The sequence below is a fragment of the Leguminivora glycinivorella genome, chromosome 25, assembly GCF_023078275.1.
Source record: "Leguminivora glycinivorella isolate SPB_JAAS2020 chromosome 25, LegGlyc_1.1, whole genome shotgun sequence".
Taxonomy (NCBI): domain Eukaryota; kingdom Metazoa; phylum Arthropoda; class Insecta; order Lepidoptera; family Tortricidae; genus Leguminivora; species Leguminivora glycinivorella.
The window spans coordinates 5,003,566-5,023,852 of NC_062995.1; the positions used below are offsets into that span (position 1 = coordinate 5,003,566).

The 20,287-nt window shown below is 34.8% G+C and overlaps 3 protein-coding genes across 3 annotated transcripts in view; 2 read left to right on the forward strand and 1 right to left on the reverse strand.

Moving 5' to 3' along the window:
• The first annotated feature begins 483 nt into the window (after nt 1-483).
• LOC125239318 lies at nt 484-7,500 on the forward strand. The gene is made up of 4 exons (XM_048146862.1): nt 484-597; nt 4,669-4,702; nt 5,665-5,703; nt 7,117-7,500. Exons 1-4 carry the CDS (start codon nt 556-558, stop codon nt 7,365-7,367), a joined length of 366 nt encoding a protein of 121 aa, XP_048002819.1. The 5' UTR covers nt 484-555; the 3' UTR covers nt 7,368-7,500.
• An 849-nt stretch (nt 7,501-8,349) lies between these two features.
• On the forward strand, nt 8,350-14,483 carry LOC125239317. Its single transcript, XM_048146861.1, has 8 exons — nt 8,350-8,485; nt 9,002-9,061; nt 10,156-10,204; nt 12,491-12,538; nt 13,079-13,174; nt 13,692-13,739; nt 13,990-14,085; nt 14,437-14,483. Exons 2-8 carry the CDS (start codon nt 9,020-9,022, stop codon nt 14,481-14,483), a joined length of 426 nt encoding a protein of 141 aa, XP_048002818.1. The 5' UTR covers nt 8,350-8,485; nt 9,002-9,019.
• A 5,157-nt stretch (nt 14,484-19,640) lies between these two features.
• The window catches only part of LOC125239511 (proline-rich protein 36-like), a gene marked incomplete at its 5' end in the record, with an annotated part of 4,820 nt that continues 4,173 nt past the window's right edge, over nt 19,641-20,287 (reverse strand). Inside the window, one exon of the mRNA XM_048147125.1 lies at nt 19,641-19,784. Coding sequence (XP_048003082.1) covers nt 19,641-19,784 — 144 coding nt within the window. The remainder of the gene's footprint in view (nt 19,785-20,287) is intronic.

A 20,287-nucleotide genomic window follows, 5' to 3' on the forward strand; every position in this document is an offset into this window, starting at 1 on the left:
ATTCTGACATTGCAGTGAAGGTTGCCAGCCTCTCGCCTACTTACGCCCCAATTTAATCAACATCCCACGACCGTCTTACTTTCTTTTTTAATTATTATAAATGGGCTTACTCTTGGCTACAGACTAGCCAAAGGCAAAGACGTGGCCCACGATGGAGTGAGCTCGCCCAGAAGATACCTGTACTACGACACCCACAGGAAGAAAAGAGGTGGTGAAATTCTTAACCCGTCACCACACGGACTAAGTAAGTAAGAAAAAAACAATTAATTTTACATAGTTAATTAGCATCGTCAACATTATCACAGAAGCAGAAATATCGAGCAGTTTCGGGGTAAATTTTTCAGAAATGATTTAACCCCCCACCCCGCTTCGATTAACCAATCGTAACGCTCATATTCATTGCGTATTTATTCAATAGAGTTTAATTTAAACAATCATTATTTACACAGTTGCCTTATTATTTTCGAAGTAAGCTAATATAAACGGTGGCAGTCTAGTGCTGTTATTTAGTGGGTATCAGAGGTAGAAATCTGACCACTATAGCGACGCAACGATATGAAGATAGTTTTGGGGCTGGCGCTCGTAGCGCTTTTTGACGTGAGTGTTTTTTTGCATATGAAATTAGTTTAATAATAGTTTTCTTCCATATATACATCATAGTGCTTGTGCTTGTGCTTACCTTAAAGGGTATTCTAGAAAAAGGTTACGTTAATACTTGAGAAATATGACGTTGAATTGAACAACAAACACCGTAATAGATCAAGAGCCCAGGCCCGCCAGGCCTTCCTCAAATTCTCAAGGATGAACTTTGGGACAATGTAGAGTTCACATCGGCGTTTAATGTGTGCATATTTTCTAGTTCGGCCCATCGGCCAATTTTTTGCTACCAAGTGATGAAGGTGAAAAAAAAAAAGTGCTTACTTTTCCTTAAATTCTCAAGGCTGATTTTTATATATGTGTTAGAGCACGTTGTTAGAAATTGGTTATCATCAATGCCAGACCGTTTCCGCCGGCCATAACTTTTACCAGACGCGACAAAGTTGGCAAAAAACGACTCTAACTTACCTCATTTTCTAAAGCCTGATTTTGATATATGATACGCAGGGACCTATAACTAGACCGTTTGTAAGCAGCCAGACCAATCGGATGGACCCAACCATCCGCCAGACCGACTTAAAGTTTCGATATGAGCATTAGTAGAATTGAAATATTCCGGGTCTATAAAAGCTAAAAACTTGAATTTTCTACATTAAGCTACGTGTATATTGTATACTTGACGTAATAAGCGACTTTCAAAAATTTTACTTCTAAGGAAATAAAAAAATGAAAGTTTATATGTGGTGCAAGATTAATTTTAAGCTATGAATTTTATTTACACTGCGTAAGTACATATGTAGTTTATTATAAATATAACTTTTACCAGACGCGACAAAGTTGGCAAAAAACGACTCTAACTTACCTCATTTTCTCAAGCCTGATTTTGGTGTATGATACGCAGGGACCTGTAACCAGACCGTTTGTAAGCAGCCAGACCAATCGGATGGACCCAACCATCCGCCAGACCGACTTAAAGTTTCGATATGAGCATTAGTAGAATTGAAATATTCCGGGTCTATAAAAGCTAAAAACTTGAATTTTCTACATTAAGCTACGTGTATATTGTATACTTGACGTAATAAGCGACTTTCAAAAATTTTACTTCTAAGGAAATAAAAAAATGAAAGTTTATATGTGGTGCAAGATTAATTTTAAGCTTATGAATAATTTCATATTTTCATTTTATATTATAAATAACGTAAACAAGGAAAAACAAATTGGTACAGTGCATTATAAATTAAATATTCAATTCAAAGAAGTAAACAATCAATGTTACAACGGTATATAACTAAACGAATTTCCTTTCTCCTACAAAACATGGTAACATATCTAAGTGACGAACTTTAGAATTACAAGTTTAGGAAGTTTAAACATTTGTACTCAATACGAACATCATCAACCCCGTTATAACCCATGTCGGAGATGCTGAATTTTCAGACACGAATACATTTTTGGCATTCTTCAAATACATGTATGCCGTTATAAAAAGTTTAGAATACTTTACGTGTGTACACAACATATACACTTATACTTTCCACCTCATTTTAACTGAACTTATATAAATGCTTAAATAACTTTTGTAGTATGCGAGGGATTTGACATTATATGCAACATACACATAGTGCCTTTATACATAGTGTGAGGTCCCTCGCCCACAAATTAAAAAGGATCGATCTTAAAACTAATTTTAAACCACCTTGTTCGACGACCGAAAAAAGTTTAATTTACTTTTCTTCTTTAAATTTATAATAAAATACACATGTACTTACGCAGTGTAAATAAAATTCATAGCTTAAAATTAATCTTGCACCACATATAAACTTTCATTTTTTTTATTTCCTTAGAAGTAAAATTTTTGAAAGTCGCTTATTACGTCAAGTATACAATATACACGTAGCTTAATGTAGAAAATTCAAGTTTTTAGCTTTTATAGACCCGGAATATTTCAATTCTACTAATGCTCATATCGAAACTTTAAGTCGGTCTGGCGGATGGTTGGGTCCATCCGATTGGTCTGGCTGCTTACAAACGGTCTAGTTACAGGTCCCTGCGTATCATATATCAAAATCAGGCTTGAGAAAATGAGGTAAGTTAGAGTCGTTTTTTGCCAACTTTGTCGCGTCTGGTAAAAGTTATGGCCGGCTTGGAAACGGTCTGGCATTGATGATAACCAATTTCTAACAACGTGCTCTAACACATATATAAAAATCAGCCTTGAGAATTTAAGGAAAGTAAGCACTTTTTTTTTTCACCTTCATCACTTGATAGCAAAAACTAGAAAATATGCACACATTAACCGCCTCTTGTTTTACCTCTTAAGTTGTTGTTTATACTTGCTATGTTGTTTCGTGTATTGAATTGAGGTGTGCAATAAAGAGTATTTGTATTGTATTGTATTGTATTAATAGTTATTTGTTATACAAGAGTGCAAAGTTGTATTTTAACGCCGAGTGTGGAATTGAAAAACGAGCAAGCGGAAGGACTCTATAGTTGAACCACGAGCGAAGCGAGTGGTTCGAGAATAGAATCCTGAGCTTGCGAGTTTTTCAACACACGAGAAGTAAAATACATTTGCACTCGAGTGTAACACAAAACTTTTTCCCTCACTATAGCGAGGAAAGTACAACGCAAAAACGCGTTTATCACTGCTTCCAGTGGTTCCACAGGTGGTAAAACATCTTCATCACTAGATTAACCCACTTTTATCAATTTTAAAGCAGAAAATTTGCCTCTATTCAAGGTCAAATTACTTTATCCACTAGTGGATAAAATGCGTTTTTACCCGCTGGTATTAAAGGACAAAACACGTGTTTCCGAGCTAGTGAGGGGAAAAGAAATGTCACGTCACTCCGTTTTGTCCTGAAAGACGAACAAACAAACAGACACACGCACTTTCCCATTTATAATATTAGTAAGTAAGTAAGTATAAGTACGGATATCAGACTAAAAAGTTACTGATGAAGGCGGTTTAAAGGTTAAAGATGACGTGTACATACTAAGATAGTGAACGAGTATTTATTAGTTCTATTTTCACGCAAAATTGCTTAATAAAACTTAACACTCTATTTAAAAACCGGCCAAGAGCGTGTCGGGCCACGCTCAGTGTAGGTTCCGTAGTTTTCCGTATTTTTCTCAAAAACTACTGAACCTATCAAGTTCAAAACAATTTTCCTAGAAAGTCTTTATAAAGTTCTACTTTTGTGATTTTCATATTTTTTAAACTTATGGTTCAAAAGTTAGAGGGGGGGACGCACTTTTTTCCTTTAGGAGAGATTATTTCCGAAAATATTAATATTATCAAAAAAACGATCTTAGTAAACCCTTATTCATTTTTAAATACCTATCCAACAATATATCACACGTTGGGGTTCGAATGAAAAAAAAAATCAGCCCCCACTTTACGTGTATGGGGGGTACCCTAATAAAACATTTTTTCCCATTTTTTTATTTTTGCACTTTGTCGGCGTGATTGATATACATATTGGTACCAAATTTCAGCTTTCTAGTGCTAACGGTTACTGAGATTATCCGCGGACGGACGGACGGACGGACGGACGGACGGACAGACAGACATGGCGAAACTATAAGGGTTCCTAGTTGACTACGGAACCCTAAAAACACGTTGACATTGATAAAGATCAGCGGAATTCATAAAGCTTTTAATTATAATTTTGCTCTTGTTTCTGATCTCATCGGATGTAGGAAAATGTACCTAAAAGTCAATGTAAACAATGGCGCTTTTAATTAAACAGGATCGGTCCTACAGCCTATATCGGATCGGATGATGTGAAAATGCTGTATGGATGGATAAAAGGATTGCCAAATCATCGTCATAGAATTCATCATCAATTAGGTAGTTAGAGGATAAGCTATTCTCAAAGGAAAGTCTTAAGCCCGCTCCAGACTATGCGCGCGAATCACGGCGCGACGCCGCGAATGCGAATTCATGTGGATTCGATACGCAGAAAGTTCCACACTCGCGTTCTCGGCGTCGCGCCGTGATTCGCGCGCATAGTCGGGAGAGGGCTTTAAATGAGTTAATTTCTTTTCTAAACTCTATTTTGCTTATAGGTCTACCTAACGGCAGCGTCACCAGAGCCTCATCGTAAGTACCTTTCACCTATTATCTTTGTATGGGTCTAATAGTACATAATGATACAAGTGCGAAAAGGGGAAAGTTCGAAACGAGTGGCGATAAATTAAAACACCACCGAAGGGAGTGTTTTAAATCGACACGAGTTATTACGACGTTTTTCAGTACTTATGGCACTCGAGGTTTTGACCTGATAAGGCTCGCCGGGCGGTCGAGGTGGTGTAACGGTTTAGCACGTCAGCCGCGACAGCTGGAGACCCGGGTTTGATTCCCGTCTTCGCCACCAGTGGGCTTGATCGCTTTTTCTTTAGTTTATAATTTATTTTATACATAGTAGTTTTTTTTTTTTTTTTTTATATACTACATCGGTGGCAAACAAGTATACGGCCCGCCTGATGTAAAGCGGTCACCATGTAACCTATGGACGCCTGCAACTCAAACAGTGTCACATGCGCGTTGCCACCCCATTAGAAACTTGTACATTCCCTTTTGCTGTGTTAAGTACACAGTAAAAAGGAGTAGTCCTAATACTTAAAAAACAAATCAAAAAATAATTAATAAAATAATTTGATTTTGTCACATACTTCGATTATCTTATCTTATATCCGTTACTATGATGTTATTACTTTTTTTATGATTGAGTTGCTGTAATTTTAGAACAAAATGGGACTTAATCGCGTAAACACTTACATTTATATTAAAATTATGAGTGCAAATCGTGTTAGTCTAAATCAATATATGAGTTGCTGTAGTTTTTTTTAGCGTGTAAGTTTTTTTTGAAATGTTTATAGTTTAAGTTAGTTTTAGTTTATTATTTATTATGTTTTAGTGTACTTATTACTCAGATTAAATCGTTAGTCATGATGTAATTGTATAGATGGTCGGATTTATATACGCTCATGGCGTACCGCCGGTACATACTATTATTACTTTGTTCTTTTTGAAAGTTTTTAGTTAAAATATTATATTTTCAGGGGTTCCACACGGACTGCATGTCGTTCGACAGTTCAATGGTAAGTAAAAAAACCGGCCAAGAGTGTGTCGGGCCACGCTCAGTGTAGGGTTCCGTAGTTTTCCGTATCTTTCTCAAAAACTACTGAACCTATCAAGTTCAAAACAATTTTCCTAGAAAGTCTTTATAAAGTTCTACTTTTGTGATTTTTTTCATATTTTTAAACATATGGTTCAAAAAGTTAGAGGGGGGACGCACTTTTTTCCTTTAGGAGCGATTATTTCCGAAAATATTAATATTATCAAAAAACGATCTTAGTAAACCCTTATTCATTTTTAAATACCTCTCCAACAATATATCACACGTAGGGGTAGGAATGAAAAAAAATATCAGCCCCACTTTACATGTAGGGGGGGTGCCCTAAAAAACATTTTTTTCCATTTTTTATTTTTGCACTTTGTTGGCGTGATTGATATACATATTGGTACCAAATTTCAGCTTTCTAGTACTAACGGTTACTGAGATTATCCGCGGACGGACGGACGGACGGACGGACGGACGGACGGACGGACAGACAGACATGGCGAAACTATAAGGGTTCTAGTTGACTACGGAACCCTAAAAACCAAAAATCTTACCAAAAGCTTACTGAAATCACCAAAGTCTTACCAATTGCAAAAGGTGACAGTGAACTAGTAAAACCAAAATCCCTAGTCCTTTTAAATACTCTCCAGCTATGCACTGTGGCTTTGTATATTACATTCCACTGATCTAACTTCAGAAAACATAATTGTAGTCTTTTTATTTAATACGTCGTAATAACTTACTGCAAGATTAAAAATAAGGAGTCACTGGGTTTGGTTACAAAATACACATATGTATACACATTCGGCCATATTCTATTTGTACGAGAAGCTATCCAAGTATCCATATTCAATTCACGCGGTAGTCGACGGTCTACGATTCAGTTTTGAACTCCTAATTGATACTCATCGGCAGCTTCCCGAGGCAGCTTACGCTACGCAGCCACCAGATGTTGGAATAACTTCCCTCCGTCCTGCAACACAATTACTTACTGTTTTAAATCACGTTATGCGTTAGCTAATCCAGACAAGCACCAGAGTCTGCACCAATTCGCTTGTTTATGTCATACTATGTTAATTTTGTCATAAGTCATAAACATGTATTGCATAATTTGCATACATATTAAGTCTTAATTAGGTACATAATATGGACCCTGCAAAGGCGTAGCAATCTTAACCTAGGTACCAGCAGCGGCTGGTCTATACAAACCGATTCCACCGGCTTGCCTAAAATTGATTACTAGTAAAGTACCTAATGTTAAGGTACGTTTCTTTTTACTTTGGTGTTGCCTAACAGAAATTTTCACCAGCTGCCTCTGCTAGGTACTTAACTAGTACTAGGTACAATAGTTTTAATATTCACAGGTTATACATAGTTAAAATATTTACAGGCGGCCGCCGCAGGAAGAGACACCGCCATGTTCGTCACAAAGAAGTCGAGCAAGAAGAGACCGAAGAAGTGGAAGTAAAGAGAACGAAACACGAACGAAACACAAGGAACAAAGAGATCGAGATAGACTCAGAGAGCTCCAGGAAATCGGAGAAGCACTCTAGCTTCGAGAGAGACCAGGAAGAGAGCTCCAGGAAATCGCAGAAGCACTCTAGCTTCGAGAGAGACCAGGAAGAGATCCAGGAAATCTGAGAAACACTCTAGCTTCGAGAGAGACCAGGGAAGAGAGATCCAGGAAATCTGAAAAGCACTCTAGCTTCGAGAGAGACCAGGAAGAGAGCTCCAGGAAATCGCAGAAGCTCTCTAGCTTCAAAAGAGACCAGAAAGAGAGCTCCAGGAAATTGGAGAAACACTCTAGCTTCGAGAGAGACCAGGAAGAGAGCTCCAGGAAATCGCAGAAGCACTCTAGCTTTGAGAGAGATCAGAAAGAGAGCTCGAAGAGGGAGTTTAGAGAGAGTGAGAGGGAGAATAGATTTGGAGAGCACAGGAAAGGTGAGAGTTCTTTTTGAATTGCGTTGTGATTTTGTCAGAACTACCTATAGGTAAGCTTATAAGCTTATAAGCTTGAGGTTTTATCTTTTCTTGTTAGGCGTTTATCGTTGATGTACAAGAAGGGCAAACAGTTTTTTTATATAAAATAATAATATTATTTTCCCCTTCAAAGCATCGAAGTAATAAATTGTGTTATTTGTAAACTGAACATGAACTAATGGCGGCTTAAAACCTTAATAAGGCTTTTTCTAATGATGCTAGTATTTTTTATTGATACGATAAGGAAGCCATTAAAAGTACTTTCTGAAAATTAACATTACTTATTGAAAGTAATCTCGACAGGTCCAGGACTCAACCCACCTGGCCCAAGGCGCCCAGTCGCCCCAGTGCCTCCAGTTAGCATCAGAGCACTCCCAGACTTAAACCTACCAGAAGTAGACGTTTCCATCCCAGGAGTAGCGAACGTAGACCTGTTCGCCAAGTCACAGCGACCACAACAACCCCAGCGACCAATCGGACCTCAGTGGCCAGCAGGCCCTGAGCAACCAGTCAACCCACAGTGGCCAGCACCACCAGTCAACCCACAGTGGCCACAACCACCAGTGAACCCACAACGGCCACTTGGCCCAGAACCAGTTAACCCCCAATGGCCGCTAGGTCCAGTACCACCGGTTAAGCCAGTGGGACCAAAGCCGCCACATCGGTCTGAGAGACCGCATTGGCCGCCGGACCGCACCCGCCTGTTGGACCTCTAAGACCGCATTTACCGCACCTTCCGGAGCCGCAGCTACCGAGAATCCCACTAAGACCTCTACCGAGTAAGTATGGTATAAATTTTGATTTATTTTAAATTTCGCCAAAGTTACATAATTTTAATCAGAAGCATGAGTCATCCTATGGTCACAGTTATTTAATCAGTGTAATAAATTTTAAAATTAAGACTTCAAAAAATTCATTATTTTTGTGGCATGCTAATTAAGGTACCTATACATATAAAATAAAATAAAATCACTACAAATAAAGAATAAGCATGGAATACATTTTTCATCACACCCACACTTTAAATGTGCTATTGCACGCAGGCGGAGCGTGAGTTATAGAAAAATCGTTCTCCCAAGGGAATAATGAAATTTCTTGTACCGTACTTAACTTTTTTTACATCAATTTACATATTTTTTACATTGCGAGTGTGATGAAAAACATTGTGTGTAACTTCACTCCCCTTGTTGCACAATGTACTATTACATTAGAATACTTATAACATAGGAATGTGTTACATAATGAGTACATTGAGTACCTACATATCCTTAAGCTGAGCCATTTCTAATTTGCAGTTGTTGAGGGAATCAAGGATGCCGCCGAGGATCTTATCAGCAGACTCTTTGGATTTAAAGGTAATCTACATATTTACTAACACATCTATGCAGATCAAACACACAGTCAGCTGCAGAGTAAAGGATACCCCCTTGCATACAAATTTCTATGTAGGGAGTATACTTTTCTCTGCAATGACTGCATCTATCAGCTGCAAAAGTCATCATCATCCTCTTTGCGTTATCCCGGCATTTGCCGCGGCTCATGGGAGCCAGGGGTCCGCTGTGAAAACTAATCCCAAGATTTGGCGTAGGCAGTGTTTTATTTACGAAAGCGACTGCCATCTGACCTTCCAACCCAAAGGGTAACTAGGCCTCATTGGAATTAGTCCGGTTTCTTCACAATTTTTCCTTCACCGAAAAGCGACTGGCAAATATCAAATGACATTTCGCACATAAGTTCCGAAAAACTCATTGGCACGAGCCGGGGGTTCGAACCCGCGACCTCTGGATTAAAGGTCGCACGCTTTTACCGCTAGGCCACCAGCGCTTTCAGCTGCAAAAGTGCATGGCGTACCTACATGATCGCTTTACGTTATTAACAAAGATGTCACCTGACCGCCAAACTCACGAGCCCAAGCGACCAAAAGTAAAACCTTCTTGAAATGAAACCATCGAAACCATCAATTACTTTGGTCTCTATAATACCTACAGGTGTCCCTAGCGCGGTAGTCACAGCATCTTTAGGCAGGCCCGGACCTAGAGGGGAAGCGGGAACCTATGTCCCGGGCACCAAATTTAGAAGGGGCGCCACATTTGACATTCTTTGGTTTTTGCACCTCAAAAAAGCTAGATCCGGTGCTACCTTTAGTCACACCTCGGACACTGGCGATCAAATATATTGAAAGAGGCGCATTCCTAGCACACAGTCTTAGCTCGTGTAGGTGAACGCGTACTATGCTTGTATGAGTGAAATATGACAGGTCGACTGTTCATGTTTTTGACAGGCGATAACTGTGAGGTAACCGAGAGGGGTGGGCGGCACTTTCAGCGGGGAGCGGGAGTGGCCATACTGTACGATAGTACTCTTTTATTATACTGTGCTTTAGTTGTTCTTGGCGTGCAAAAGATTAAATATGAAACTATTGATCAAAATGACCTTCTTTCTATTTCAGATGTCAAGCAGGGCAGCGATATTCTTTTTCGAGCTGACCGGAGAAAGAGGTATGTACAGACGTTGTGTTGTCCATCAACTAATTCACATCAAAGTTAGAGTTGAAGAGTTTTTGGACTCCCTGGAAGAAGTTAGCTCTTAATTTGTTCGGTCATAATTTGGGAGGACCCCCTCAACCTCTCTCTGTTGCTGTGTTGTAGATAATAAATAAATGACCCCTTATACATTTTCAATTTCCTTGTGCCTTGTGCACATAAATTCTGTTCATATATAACCTCATTAATTTATGATTAGGTACAAATAATATTTACACATCATTAGTAGTAGGTGCGTATTCAGAATAACAGATTGTTTTTTATGAGTCACTACAGAAATAGATACATGTTATTAGTCATATTATACATCGACATGATTGCATAATTAGCCATTGTCTATAATCTCATTGCTACTTCATGCCACACTGATACCAGCTGAATGAAGGAGGTTAATAAGGCTATCTACTCTCTATGTCCTGGCAACTGATAATCTTGATTAATTTAATAAGAAAACATTTATTGACACACAAATAAAAAATTTAGCTTTAATTTAAAAAAAATCTTAAGCTTTTAAAATATTCCCCCCCCCCCCCCCCACATCTAGCTGTTTGTTTCAATTGTAAACACTGTTTACGTTTTATGTCCGCCACAGGACAGGCTGTGTGGGGACCAGAATAACATGTAACACTTTGTTATTTTAATAAACGTTAATTTTATTCTTTTGATACAACATAATAAAACTAAACTATTAAATCTAAAATTAAACTAAAAATAAAATTAAATTAAACTAAATAAATCTAAAATTAAACGTTTCAATGTTAATGTTAATAATTAATAAACTTAGATTCGCCCCGTAGTAATAAAAGATTCGGTTTACCAGTGCTTAAGGCCAAACATTTTAATTAAGAAAAGATTTTATGATTTAAAAAATCTAAATCTATTTTTTCATCATGTGTATGCAAGTTCGGAACATGTTAAATATTTTTTACAATCTCTTATTTCTATTTATTTTGGACATATAATATAAATTTATGTAAATTTTGTACGTATCATAAACTGTTATAACTCGACAACATTTTTGCCAAAAGGCCTTTTACTCACAAACCGAGCAAGTGCGCAATGCGCATTTTTCCATCACATAATTAAACACATAATGACGTTAATTAAAGCAAATTCGCCATTTTCCAATAACAATTATATTTGAACAGGCGTTTCGCTCTACGCCCGTCCTTGCGCGCGCGCAGCTGGACAAATAGCGATTAAACGATAAATTGAGGTAATAAATGTCCAGAAAATTATTGTTAAAAGATGATAAAGTAGCTGGTTCCACATTGTCTTGTTGTTTGTGCGCAATATATAATTTACCTCAATGTTTGTCGAGAATTCACGTGAAGTCTGTTGAAGAGAAATACGTTTTTAAGACAAAATTTTGGGTCTATGTCCTAGCGGCCAGGCAATAAAGAAAAATGGCGGTCAAATATAGATTTATTGTTATTAGAATATAATATTTTTTGTTCCGTTTAAAAAAAATGTCTTCGTCATACGAGAATATGATATACAAGACGTTAATTAAATTATTTAGAGAAAGAATTACTAATACACTAATACATAAATTTGAAATAGATATCATACACGAAAGGAAAAAATTACAAGGCCCACTGGTGGCCGAGTCGGGAATCGAACCCGGGTCTTCAGCTTACGCGGCTAACGTCATTACCATGTCATTACCACTAGACACAACCCATTTAGATTACAACATATTTAGAAAATATGTAAACTATATATTTATTTAGACCCTAAAAACCTATAATAAATAAATATTTGAATGTGAATAAAACTTTATTACAAAGAAAAAATTGTTCTAGATGGGTAATCAATTACACTAAAATTGATTACTCAATATACTATAGTTTTACTCTAGCGCCCTTAAAGAAGGCAAGTGTATTTTTCTGTAGGTGCCTCGTCATGACAGAGATATACTATTTGTTTAATCTTTATTGAACAAAATACATGGTACAACAGGCGATATATTATTTGTTTATTTATTTAATCTTTATTGCACAAAAGAAATACACCGTACAATAGGCGAACTTACTGCCGATTCAATTGTTGTTGAAACAAATAAGATAATACATGGATAAATGTAAAATATAGGAAGTTGTAGACCATAACATTCTCATTTTATTTATACCTACATTTAATTAAATTAAAAATATATGAATTACGTATAATAAATATCAAAATAGATGAATAAAAATCTGTTGCAGCGCCGTGACTGAATTTACACATTTTACTTTTCAGATATTGAACGGGCTATGAAATATTGCGAAAGGGTCCGCAAGATTACAGGTATGTATATAATTTACTAATAAATATGCATATGCAATGATTTGTTATTTTGTTACTTTAAGCTTCGACAATTTATGTTAGGCCAATTATATTAATAGTTCAAATATATCAAAATATCGGATGTTTCCAAAAAAATATAAGTATACTATACGTAATTACTTACTTAATTTTTAATCTGTTCCCGGAATTATCCGATAATTTCAAGTAAGTATTCTCATTTCCCAAAAGACCCTACTACTATATAGTAGTATTTATATAGTAGTAGGGTCTAGTATAGTTCCAATATTGGAACGTAGAAAAATCGCAGTTTTACAAACCTGAAAACTAAATAGTCAATACAATAAAACATCTTTTTTTAATGAGAAACGGGTAAATCATTTGACCACAACCTCACCTGAAGTCTACGATGAAGCATACACCAAAAATGTCATTTCACTTCTTGATTTGAAGAGATCGAAGTCGTAGTGGGCTGGATATAGACATGCTGTAAGTCCGTTATTATTAATACTTTAAACGAACTGTGTATTAAATTGATTCCAGATCGCAGAAAGTTGATAGAATTCATCAAAGGATGCCGCGGCTCCCGAGACTGGAAGTACGTCATTTCCTTCATGAAACAGCTGGAAGGATCTGCTTGTAAGTATTATACTTCCTGTTTATATATTAACCTTTTATAGTGAAATTCTAAAGGAGAGAATAATTGCTATTAAGATAAAAAAAAAAGAATAAGTACAAAAACGAAACAAAAAACAAAAAATAATATTCAAAAAGAAATATAAATGTCTGTCCTCATTGCTCAGTTAGCCGCAAAATGAGTCCTGAATATTACAAGTCCTGATATTATTAATAGTCCTGAGAATTAGGACGCTAATTCTCAGTGAGGCCTGAAATTCAAAATTTAAACTAGTAATAAAACTAAATATTTATTTTATTTTTGAATTTTATTAGTGAAATAAGTAACACACTAATAAGGAAACAAAATTATTTTTTATATATATATTAAAGTAAATATTCATAAAATAATTTTATTTGTTCCTTATTTCATGCATGTACTTTAAAAAAAAAAAAGCTATTAGATGTATTTATATGATTTGTATGTATGTATTTTTATTCCTTATTAAATCTTATTAAAAACAGAATTTATATTTTCCAGTGATCGAGATATTTGTAGAAATCCTGCAATTGCTGACAAACGAAAAAGGTAAGATTTCTTTCTTTTGAATACCGCAGTAACCATTCATTCTCTTTATATCTATTTCTATATTATTCTTTATCGCTCTACGAATTCTATAATAAGTAAATCTAACCATCTAAATTAGGATGTGGCAGTCCATGTACGGCCAAAATATAAAAAGTATAGGTTTATACAGAGTTACAGACGTTACTCATAAATGTCCTTAAGTATATCTCCGTTATTAATGATGATATTTAATTATTTATTGTTTCTGCAGATGTATTCAAGGCGTACGCGATTTTGGAGGTCCTCACGGGCCATGTTGACTTTGATGCCATCTACGAGATTCTTGAGAAGATCTCCAGTGGCAAGAGGTATTCTTATTAAATTACAATTATTTCAAAATACAATATTCATTATAAAACCTTTATTAAATAAAAAAACTTTATTGTTTACAAATAAACTACATTGCACTAATAAACCTTTATTAAATATGTTTTGATTTGTAACCAAGTCACTGAAAAACAATGTACTTGCCTCTTATTCTTTCGTTTATGATTCTATGCCAGTTATTTTCTTAATTTAAATCAAGAACTTGAAACTTGAATTATTAATCAAGATCATTTGTTATTAATGTTAATGTACAATAATTTTTTATAACAATAAATAACTACTTTAGAACGCATATTTTTTTAATAATCATACCCTAATTTAACTTTTTCAGATGCCCATGAAATAGCCGATTTCTTTGAGAGACGTTGCTCACACTAACGGTAAGTTTGAGTTTTCAAAGAAGTGTTTTTTTTTTTGCAACTTTTATGAAGTTGATATTTTTGAAAAAAAAAAAAAAAAATGCTATTTCTACTCAAGAATTACTAGCCTTTTTCAATCCCTAGTAGTTAAAAGACGCAATCCCATACGATTTTTTTCTTATTTATTACCGTTTTTTCGCAGTACATGCGTTGTATGGGGTAACAAAGGAGGAAAGTAACAAAAATGTATGGAAATTCTTGGACACTTTTTGTCTCCCAGTGAGATTGAAAGTTCTCGTGATTCTGAGTACAATTGACCTAAAATTTTCTAAAACAATAAAAAAAATATTGGCAAAAAAGAAATGCTCTAATAACAAAATTGAAATCAGCCCAAATATAAATTTTGACTCTTATCGATGTTTTGTATCTCTACCGATAAACAGCATGCTTGAAGTCTAATAGATCCGGTAATGACCTTCAATGTGTGCCTATTCAATATTATTGTGTACAAAACGTGGAATTTTATACCCAAACTTCACATATTTTAGTTTAATTTTTAGATTTATTTAGTTAAATTTTAATTTTTTTAATTTTATTTTAATCTTAATTTTTAGAATAATTTCAGATTTAATAGTTTAGTTTTTATTTTAATATAATATTATGTTCTTTTTAGAGTTAATATGCCATAATATTACATAAAAAAACTTGACAAATTGAGACATTGAGCTTTATTTATTCCATGTTTATCCATCTTTATAATTAAATATTTTTTTTATTTTAGGTGTGGACGGTATACGTATTCAGGTGGACAAACTGGACAGGGAGGAGAAGGTCGGCACTTGAATTCCTAAGGTCTTCGGAGTGCTGATGCTCTGAAAATTGGTAAATATCCAGAAATAATCACATTATTATTTAGGCACAGGACTATTCAATATGGAAATTTTTGCATCAGAATATTCAGTATGTCGATTTTTTTCTTATTATTTAAAAATGAAGTGAGAAGTAGAGATTTAAAAAAATACTCTAAAATTATTCAAAACAGAGGGGACGTGTGATTGGGTGTACAATAAATTTTGTCAAAATAAGTTTTCAATAATGTTAAATCCAGTGAATGAAATTCGTACTCGCAGTATCTATATGAGGCGCTTAAATTAGACAGCTGCTCATAAAGGCAACGTTTCTAGTCCAAACGCCGCACATAACTAACTGAAACATTTAATTAACTAATATAATCAATATTTAATGTGTAAACGATCAATATTTTAATGTGCTACGCTTATTTTTTTTAAACACATGGGTTAAATTTAATAAGACTATATACTATCCTGCTTTAATTTTCAGATCTGAAGGGCTGCCTCAAACCTCCTTATCTCGGTGACTAGAACCAGTGGTAAGTAATCATTTAGATTTTGAAAATAAACTTCTGAGGTTTATTTTTCGTTGAAGGGAGTAAATAGGTAATCAATGTAGTATTTAGTTGGTTTAAATCATGTAAAAGTGGTTGTAATTTTTAGACTGCATGGATATATTTTTAGAAATACTTAAATTTATCACAAAAAGATCTGCGAATCTAATAATTTGATGCAAAATCATTGTATAAAGAAAAACTTATTTTAACTCATCACTATTTCTTTGTTTTGTATGTTACGTAAGGATAAAGTTTTTTAGGTGCACAAGAAAAAAAATAGGTAAAATGGTAGGTACACATGAGCTAAAACTAAGTTCGTTGGTCTTTTTATAATTTAGTGCACAAAACGTTTCTCAGACTTGGGAGAGGGCATCGTCGAATTCAACCGGATTATGGGTGAGAAGAAGTTCTCCCAAGAACATCGCCATCATCATCAAGAAGAAGATCACTGGACACAAAGACGTAAATTACCGTGCAATGGGGAGACAAACTGACATATTTCTAAAGCGGATTTTTTAAAATCTCTTGCTATTTTTCATTTTTCTTCTAGTATTAAGTTTACTTAATATGGTATTTTACTAAACTAACAAATAAATGTAATCTAAATAATAACCATTTTTGAAACATAACTATTCAACCCACGCACACTCCTTATCGTGCACTGTTATAAATGCATTTTTTTTTTCAGAATTCAAATACGCATTGGAAGAACTGACCCCACGATATGTAACAAACTCAGTAAGTTTTTCTTATTATTTATTACAATACTCCAAATAAAATTCAAATATTTGTGAAAACATTATCAAGTAGAACTTAAGATTTATTGCAGCCAAGGTTGTTTTTTCCGCGTCTTATAATTTATCTAGTTCTGACATCGATTTTAGTATCAGAGTTTATTGTTATTATTGTTCATTTTAAAAAAAATGTAAATAAAAAATATCTCAAATACAGGAATATTTTTGTAACAAAATTGTCATGTTTTGGAGTCTCAAAGTGGTAGATTGAGACGCTGTACAAGATCACAGGTCGCCGCAATATTTCCAGAAATTCAAACCATCTTCTACGAAGTTTTCTTTCGAGATCTGACAGTAAGTATCCACAGATTAAATCAAAAGTTTAAAAAATTTTGTATTTTATAAAATTCTGGCAGAAAAATATTTATTTCACTTTAAAAAATACATATTAAAATAACAACAAATAAAACTATGCTATGAACTAATTAATTAAACTACAACTAAACCCCAAATCTACCTATAAAATAAAACCTCGCTATTAAAACGTAGAACATAAGTCCAGACCAGCCAGTTGGTAGGGTGCCCAGAAGGCTGGCGGCATTGCATTCGGGCAATAATATCTACTGGCCAACAATTTACTGTAGTAGACGTTTAAATTGTTTCAATCAACAACTCGTTCTACAAGGCGAATCCCAATCGAAGCGAATTTCGTAACTTCCAAGGTCATTAAAATTCCCAACAAACTATCCACTGCGGTTTGGCACTGAAGTGTGAATGGTAGAAAATAGTATCTATTCCCAGATTTTATTTTTATTTTCATTAGGTACACATTTTTTTTGCAAATCCACTGAGAAAGGGATAACTCCTAACTAAAACACTTATTCCAGACATCGTGACCCTCTATAAAGAGGATAAACAAGATATCCAAGAGGATCGACGCGCTTACCTTCATGGAGTCTCTGCTGGAGATCACAGAGACCAAGACCACATGTACAGGATGCCAACGTGCAGCTCAAAAGAAATTGACCAAGAGGAAATGTGAGTAGCGACACAACGATTGTTTAATTTATGAGATTAAAATAAAAATTCAAAACCCCAAGCAAAATTTGATTAATTTTATCATAGATAAAGCGTAATTCAGCATCGTAATACAGTTAGCATGAATACATTTAAAAAAAAATAGTTATTTGTTATACAAGGGAGCAAAGTTGTATTTTAACGCCGAGTGTGGAATTGAAAAACGAGCAAGTGAAAGGATTCTATAGTTGAACCACGAGCGAAGCGAGTGGTTCGAGAATAGAATCCTGAACTTGCGAGTTTTTTGAACACACGAGAAGTAAAATACATTTGCACCCGAGTGTAACACAAACTTCCTTTCCCCTCACTATAGCGAGGAAACTACAACGCAAAAAGTGCGTTTATCACTGCTTCCAGTAGTTCCACAGGTGGTAAATCATCTTTATTACTAGATTCAACTACTTTTATCAATTTTAAAGCAGTTAATTTGACTTTATTCAAGGTCAAATTACTTTACCCACTAAATGTGGATAAAATGCGTTTTTACCCATCGCTGGTATTAAAGGACAAAATACGTGTTTCCGAGGTAGTGAGGGAAAAACATTTTCCATGCTTTCACATTTTTCCACATTATTTCAGTGTCGACAATGGTGCTTCTGAAGAAAGTCCGACGAAGTCGGGACATGACGATATCGCATCGGAATTTCTTTAGAACCTTCTCATCGAATACAACCTCTACCAAATGTAAAGTCATATATTAATTATTTCTTAAATTGTATTCTTGCACAGCCTTAGAGCCATGTCAAGCATGGGAGTTCACGTAACTTTATTAAAATTAAAATCTTCCAACTTTACTTTCTTCTATTCCGTATAAAATAAGGAACTTAGTTTTTTTTTGTAGAATAAGAAAATTATATTTTTTGTTTAATATAAAAAACTTTTTTACAGCAATAGGAGGCATACGGAGACCATAAATTACTTACATCACCGTGACTGGTAAGAAGTCACTTTTTTATTTTAGTTATCAACTTTCACGATTGTAAAGCCTCTACCTGTGAAAGCCGGATTTGCTCCTACTTTACGAATTAAGTGACACGTTTATTTTATAAGACCCACGTCAATTGTTTCCTGATTTCATTTATTTTGAAACTTTCTTTGTATGTACGCCGGGAGCTATCAGGTTATAATTAAGAGGGCTTTCGTAAAGTTAAAAATAGTGAAATCGCAACCGAGCGCTCGATCATACCGTGTGTGGTATCAAATTAAAGGGCTTTGCGAGTAGTTTATAAATATATATATCACATTATAGGACTTTTTCTACTTGGTCTAACAAAATATGAGAAAATGCCCAAAAGTGGTAATAATTGTACCGGTGAAGGCTCGTTTTCAAAAATTGGCAAAAATCAATAATAGTAATTTATAATCACTAAGGCATAACAGCAATTTAAGTAAACGTTGTAGATTAATTTAGTACAAAACTTATCTTGATTTGATGTAGATTTTCAAAGAAATTGTCACTTAATTTTAGGTAATTTCTGAAAAATTGAATTCGCCTTAGGCTAGTTTACTCTTTTTCAAAAACTTAAAATAAAAATCTAGCCTCGAAATGATTGTGGTACAGATATACGAATTATAAATTTACCCGTTTTAATATTCAAAATTGTCCAAATTTTACAAATAAGTAATCGACTGATTCAGCTCTATACGTGCGTTTTTCTAAACGTGCATTAGAGAAAAATTCATAATTAATTTAGTGAGTTAGTTTTCAAAAAATCCAGTCTTATAAAAATCAAGATAATAAGATGCTCTAACTGGAACTTGAATTAAATAAATCTATTGGATAACGGAAAGTTGTAGTATTTCACCGACTAAAACTATCAATTTTACATTCTTTTGACGTTTTTTTGAAAGCAGTTCTTAAATGATTCTTTATAATAATTCTAGATATCTTCGAGTTCTTCGAGAAGATCTACTCGTCCCCTCTCGTATCCAGGCGATCACCTTCTTGTGGAAACCATCATGAAGCTGTTACCAACTCGAGTAACTTCACGCTCGCCATCTCCAAACTGAACAGGCTGACTGGCGAAAAGTGCTTAACGTTAACCATTGGAACTTCTTGTGTTGTACTGTGGCTCTCGTGCCTGATCTTTCGCGTGATATGCTGAGAAAACGAAAAAGTGAAACTCTTTAACATCAAAGTGCTACTTTTCGAAGATCTTAAGAACCACAATTTAGCACGAAGGAAGTTTGATAAAATTCAAAAATGTGATGATCAGAGGGCGGAATTGCTCATGGCAAGAAATCAAACGTCAATAGAGTTGGAACGTTAAATTTTATCGACATTTTCAGCTATCGATAAAAACAGTCACCTTTGTAAATTTCTGCCTTTTATTTGACCTCTGATTAGCCATTCGACCGAGAAGATTCGAGAAGATTTTGACCTCTTTGACTAGATTAAAAGTAAATTGTATAACATTTGATTACCATTTTTTGTCACTAGTCCTCTTGCAAAAACATTTGAAAAAAAATGGTTAATCTAAAACGAAAAACAGTCAACAAATGGATAAAGAAGTATCCTCGTCTTACTTACGACGAAAACAACTCAATCGGATTCTTTTCAATCAATCACTCAATAATTTCAGTTCAATCGATAGTCGATAAAAT